The sequence below is a fragment of the Enhydra lutris genome, unplaced genomic scaffold, assembly GCF_002288905.1.
Source record: "Enhydra lutris kenyoni isolate GAN:26980312 unplaced genomic scaffold, ASM228890v2 scaffoldscaffold90, whole genome shotgun sequence".
NCBI classification, from domain to species: Eukaryota; Metazoa; Chordata; class Mammalia; order Carnivora; family Mustelidae; genus Enhydra; species Enhydra lutris.
In genome coordinates, this window is record NW_019154174.1 from 4,952,672 (window position 1) to 4,958,671 (window position 6,000).

Sequence of the window (6,000 nt, forward strand, 5' to 3'; positions counted from 1 at the left end):
TTCTGGAAATGGAAGAAAACAACATTGGTCTTGGGCTAGAGCCACGCCTTTCGAAGTCCCAGTCTTCACCCATCCGACTATCCTAACACAAAGCCCGTCTGATATTACACCGACACACTCCCAGCACTAGAAGCTTCCTCGGTGGGGACATTATGTCTGTCCTCATACTCATGAAAAAGATCGCGGCACGATTTAAGGGAGCAAGCAGAAGATCTGGGGGTTTCTGTAGAAAAGAAAGGGAAGCAAGAAAGGCAAGGGTCAGGGGTCAGCTAGGGGCTTTTCCTTCCTGAGTGAGAATGACCTCACCCCGCAAGCACTGGGGTGTGTAAAGGAGGGGTTGTGTGTGGTGGGCACCTCAGTGAAAGGGGAGAGGTCCCCTGTTGGCCTCCCTGCAGGGTAACAAGACACTTGGAGCCCAAGAGAGAGCAGCACTCCTAACAACAACGAATATTCATCCCACCAGTGTTTGCTGAGCACCTACTATGTGCCAGTGTCCTGAGCGCTAAGGGAGCGGGAGGGAACAGAGCAGGTGAACTCATCCACCACCTTCACAGAGCCAGCGGGCCATATACAAAACAGACAAGCAATGCTGAGGTAAAGTCCGTAGCAAGTGCTAGAAGGAAAAGCAAGCAGGAAATGTGTGGGGAGATCAATTCTGAACTGGGTGGTCAGAGAGAGCTTAGCACTGACTTGAAGAAGTTTCCAGAAATAGCTCTGCGGCCATCTTTCACCTCTGACAGGTGCCACTGGCTCGGATCCCCCATTCTACAGGGAAGCAAACTGAGGCTCTCGCCCAAACCACACTGCCAGCAGGAGACTCGAGGAGCTGCCATCCTTCACAAACGGCGGCGTCCCTCCACCCATCCCAGGGGAAACAGTGCTCCCGCTTCCCGTGACCCGTCCCTCCCTTCTCTGTGGCTGCCTCAGTCCCACCTGCCTCCAGGCATCCTGGCAAGCCCTCCTCGACCCTCCCTTGCCGCCCCTCCAGTCTCCTCGAGTCACCAACTTACTCAGGTTCAAACACAATCGAGATGAAGTCCAACCCCACCTGTGCTCCCAGTTAGGACCACCCCACGCCCCGCCAGCCCATCTCCCCACCCCCAGACCTTCACTATTCTTTTTCCAGACCTTTCCTCTGCTGCCCCCGCCCACAGAACACCACAACAGGCGACCACCCAGCCCTTCTGAGCACCTAATCCAGGGGAGAAATCCAATTTGCGTGAAGGGCTTGGGGTAATTCTGTGTCAAGGCCACATTCCCTTTCTGTTTGTTGAAGGAGGCTGATGCTCCTTCTTAGAGGAAAGAGAAAAGCTTTCTTTGTGCCCGGTCTGGTGAAATTGTGTCTGTTTAGGACAAGCTGCAGTTTTCCTTGGTGAACGCTGTAGATTTTTTCATGTGGGTAAAAGGGCTTATTAGATTTCCCCGTGGCTGCCCAGAGTGGGGAGAGGCTCTTCTGGGCACAGAAAGAAATTGCCGAACAAGCACTGGAGAGGAAGGAGCAGTTAGCAAGCACTGCTTCTCCCAAAGAGGTCGGGGTTTTGTGGTTGGCGTTTTCACTGGGGTGAACGTAAAATGCTGGGAAGCAGATAAAGCCTTCCCTGTAGTTTGGCCGGGAGGGACAGAACATGGCCCTTGAGGTCTCAGGGGGTGGGGAGAGAGGAGAGCAGGATTTCGTAGGGGGCAGGGGGGCGCTGGGGCATTTTTTTCCCCTCTTCAAGTAAAAAATAAATTAAAAAATGGTCACGGAACACAGAAGAAAGGTTGCCATAGCAACGAAAGTTTGAGGCCAGGTACTTCTGACATCCTTTCAGGACCACAGAGGGGGCGAGACAGGATTTGGGCATCGCGGGATCAGCCAGGGAAACCATCCAAGCTGGCTCAGACCTCCCAAATTCCTCACCGGCTCTGACAGGCTGATAACTATTTTCCAAGCGCTCGGGGAGGAAAATTGTGATTTTCTGGGAGGGGCGATCTCTAGCCAACGGCGAGGAAGAGAAAAGGGGAAACCGTGGGTTTGTTTTATTTACCCAACAAACGAACCACCCGTGTTTTTACAAACAGAGGACTGGGGAGGAGGGTCTGTGGCAGAGCGCGACCCCCCCCAAAATGGTGCCCGTCCTGGATCCCCCCCAATAGCATCCATCATTCACTTCACCCTGATCCCCTTCTGTCACTGAAGATAATCGGGGCCCCCTCACCAGCTGGGATGCCTGGACGAAAACCTCTCTGAACCCCCAATTCCTCATCTGATAAGTAGGCAGCCTTGGAGTGAGTGTCGGGCACGGAGGTGTTGGCAAGGAGTCAACCAGATCTGGCAGGTGAGCCGTTCTCGCAGCGCCTGGTGTGCCTTAAAGTCTCCGTAAATGGAAGCTAACATTGCTTTAAATGTTTTTCAATTAATAATTTTTATGGAAACTTCTTGGGCTTAAATATCCTGTGTCAAGCCCTGGCTGAGTGTTCCACGCAGGGAAATCACTGCAAGAGGTGGGCCGTGACCTTCAGGGAGAAGCCAGGCGATACCTCAGTGAAGACGCTCAGCCAGCCATCGGAGGGGCAGGGACACCCCCAGAGGCAGGGACCCCACCACTCCAGAGACGCAGCCTCGTGCTTTTAAGTCTGTGAGCAAAGAACGGACAGGGAGGCTGCGCTTCTACGCAAAGGGGAAACTCGGTGACAAGTGGAGGTGATGTGTGGGGACCTCTACCCCAAGAAGTGCAGATGTCCCCCAGGATAAGACGTTACGAGGCTTCTGTGGAAAAGGTCATGGTCAGACTGAGTGGAAAGCTGAAAATTTTGGCCAAGATACGTTTTGAGGTTCATTTTTTTTTTTTTAACTGCATCCCAGAGTAAAGACTTGAGTTCTGAGTGCACATCAGAAGGGAGTCTGATGGGGCGAGACCAGTTCCGAGGTTTAACCCTATTCAAACGGCAGGTGTCTGGGAGACGGCTAGCAACACACAGGTGGTGAGAGAAAAGTTCAGCGGGGCACCTCCAGGGGCAAGGCAGTGCGGACAGCACCCCATGAAACCCCTGGTTTATCATCCCAGGCCCTCATCCAACATGAATCCCACAAAAAAGTACTGATGACCTCCTATCCGCGAGACATTACCCAGCAGCTGGGGATGCCCATGAACCAGGAGGCCCCAGGCCCTGCCCTCACAGGGACATCCTGTGGACATGGGGGACAAGAAACTAGTGACCAGAGGCAGGCTCCAGAAAATCTCAGGTTGTGCCAAGAATGGTGGAGATAAAGGTGGTGACAAGGGACAAAGTTAGGGGACCCTACTCCCCAGGCCTCCTTGGGTTAATTTTACACCTTCTTGTCTCTCTATCCTTTAGACAAACAAGTCAGGCCAATGGCTTATTCTAAACAAACTCCATTGTCACCTGCCCCCATCCACATCAGAGTACACACATAAACCCCGTTGGAGCGCATGGGAGAGCTGGGCACGCACAGACTTTTAACCTTGGTGAGAGAGGTCAGTTCACTCAAGAGGGTCCCCACGCCCCGACCTAGAACACCACAAGGTCTGGGAGATGGTGTGGCTCAGCACCCACCCCAGGGCCTCACTGCCTGCCCCGGGGCGGGCAGGGAAGAGGAGCGAGGCCATGGGAACAGTCTCATCTGCCTTCTGAAAAGTCACCCTCCCACCGCCACCATCATCACTACCACCAATTTTGAGCCGAGCTGAGCCGAGCCGTCCCGCTTTCCCGCCGCCTCGCCCACCGCCCGCTGCATCCTCTCCCGGGCGGGGGCCAGGACACGAAGGGGCTCCCCGCTGGGAATCCACCGGCCTCCCCCCACCCCGACTCTCGTGCGGCCCCAGCCCCGACTAGGAGAACGACAACCACCCCAGGCTCCGGGGACCTGTGGGGTGGGCGGTGGAGGGTACCCGAAGCAGCAGTCGGTGCGACCGCCCCCAGGCGGGACGGGCCGGGAAGGGGGAGCCGGTGCCCCGCGAACGAAGGCGGGGGAGGGGGCGAGCCCAGAGACGAGTTCTGGCGCGGAAAGGAGCGCGCGTCCCGCCGACCGGCCGCTGGGCTGGATGCCCGGGAGACGCGCCTCCCCGGGGCGCGGCGACGTCCCCAAAGGCGCCAGGAGCTCGGGAAAGGAAGCAGTTCTGCCCGGAGCCCCGGCACAGCGGCGCGTCCCGGCCGCCCCCGACTCTCCCCTGGCCGGCTCCCGCGCGCTCCCCGCCCCCGGGCGTACGGCCGAGCCCTGCGGAGCGCGGGGCTCCTCGGCCGGCCGCCGGGAGGTAGCTCGGGGCCGGGGCTCGGGCCGCGGGGGCCGCGCCGCCGGGGGCTTGGTGCGGGGTGGGGGGAGGTTAGCGGGGCGCCGAGCCGCGGGCGCCGCCGCTCACTCACCGAGCCCGCCGAGCTCCTCCTCGCACGAGTACCAGATGCCGGTGTGGAAATTCCTGAAGAGGAAGCGGTCGTCGCCCGTCTCCCAGCTGTAGAGCGCGCCGCCAGGGGGGCCGTTCCCCGCGGCGGCGGCGGCGGCCGTGGCGGGGGCGGCGGTGCCGTTGGTCGTGGCGTTGGCGCCCGAGTTGGGGCAGTTGGCGCGCCCGCCCTGGCTGCAGCCGGGCTTGGGGACCCGCTGCGTGCCCTGGCACCAGTGCGTGGTGAGGAAGGCGGTGGTGGCGAAGAGCAGCGCCAGCAGGTTCAGGGCCACGGCCAGGAGCGCTCGGCCGCGGCGGCTCGTCTTCATGCCGCCCGCGCCGCCGGGACCGCGCCGCCGGGGGAGCTCCGCGCGCGAAGTTGGCAGCCGGCGCCCCGCGTCAGCGGCCGCTGCCCGCCGCGCCCCGGGGCTCGGGCGCCTGCGTTCGGCGGTGGCGGACGCGGCGCGGGCCCATGGCCCCTCCCCGGGGGTGAGGGCGCGGCGCGGGGAGAGCGGGGGGCGCGGGGGGCGGGAGGCAGCGGCGGAGCGGCTCCGGCGCGCCCGGAGCCCGGAGCGCGAGTGCACCTCGGCGAGGAGCCGCTGGCGCCTGGCAGCGGCCACGGCGCAGGGACGCGCGCCCCTCCGTGGGGAGACACCTGCAGGCGGCCGGCGACACTGTTCCGGCGCCCGCCCTAAGCAGGGAGAGGGGGCGCCCCACGCCGGGCGCGGGCGGGGGACCGGGAGAGAAGGGACGCCTCTGAGGAGCCCCGCACCCGATTGGAGGGGCTAAGAAGCGTGGAAAACGCCGGACAAGGCGCAGTCTTGGAGAAAGAGGATCCCTGCGGGGGGCGGGAGGGCGCGGGAGAGGCCACAGACCTGGCCAGGAGGGGGCATCCTACTCAGTAGAGAGTACTGGGCTCCCCAAGAGGGACAAGGACCGGCGGGAGGGAGCACTAGGAAGGAGTCCCAAAGGGTCAGGACTGCAAAGTTTCCTGGGCTTCCCGTAGCCAGGGAGCTTCAGGCTCAGCTGAAAGGGTTGCCTTCTGCGGGACTTGGACTCGCAGGACCCATCCGATGGGGTGTCCCCCCGCCAGGAATGCAGGGTTGTAGAATCTTTGGGGTTTGTGCTTTCTCTGGGAGTCACCCAGGGGGACTTAGACTGTGTAAACCAAAAGGAAGGGCTTGTCTGGCAGGTGAAAGCTACGGTCACGTGTGGTCTCTATTCCAGCATGGAACAGCAGCAAATGTGGCAAGTGCCCCACACAGGATGTTGTGTATGAGAAAATAAGTTTTCTCCTGCGGGTCGTCCCCGCTTGAGATCCAGGGCAACACCACCCAATGAGGTCTGTACACAACGTTGTAGCTGCTAGGTAAGGGTGTCCCATAGACACCATCTGCCCGGATGCTTCCATATTGGGCTGGGGACAGAATGGTCAAGAATACCGACTTTGGGGTCAGGCAGTTCTGGGGTTTGACCAGGTGGAGGCTTTGAAGGTGTCACTTAACCTCTGGGAGCCGCAAGTGTCTATCTATAAAAAAAAAAAAAAAAAAAAAAGGTGGGGGGGGGAGGGGTAGGTGTAATCAGGAGGCATTGTAATGAGATCCTGCTTGTAAAAAAGCAT

At 60.0% G+C, this 6,000-nt stretch overlaps 1 protein-coding gene across 3 annotated transcripts in view; it reads right to left on the reverse strand.

Moving 5' to 3' along the window:
* The window catches only part of LOC111162338 (GSG1 like), a 198,452-nt gene extending 193,744 nt beyond the window's left edge, over nucleotides 1–4,708 (reverse strand). For all 3 annotated transcript variants that reach the window (XM_022526699.1, XM_022526701.1, XM_022526698.1), the window contains exon 1: nucleotides 4,366–4,708. In XM_022526699.1, the coding sequence (XP_022382407.1) occupies nucleotides 4,366–4,708 (343 nt within the window). The remainder of the gene's footprint in view (nucleotides 1–4,365) is intronic.
* Nucleotides 4,709–6,000: the final 1,292 nt, after the last annotated feature.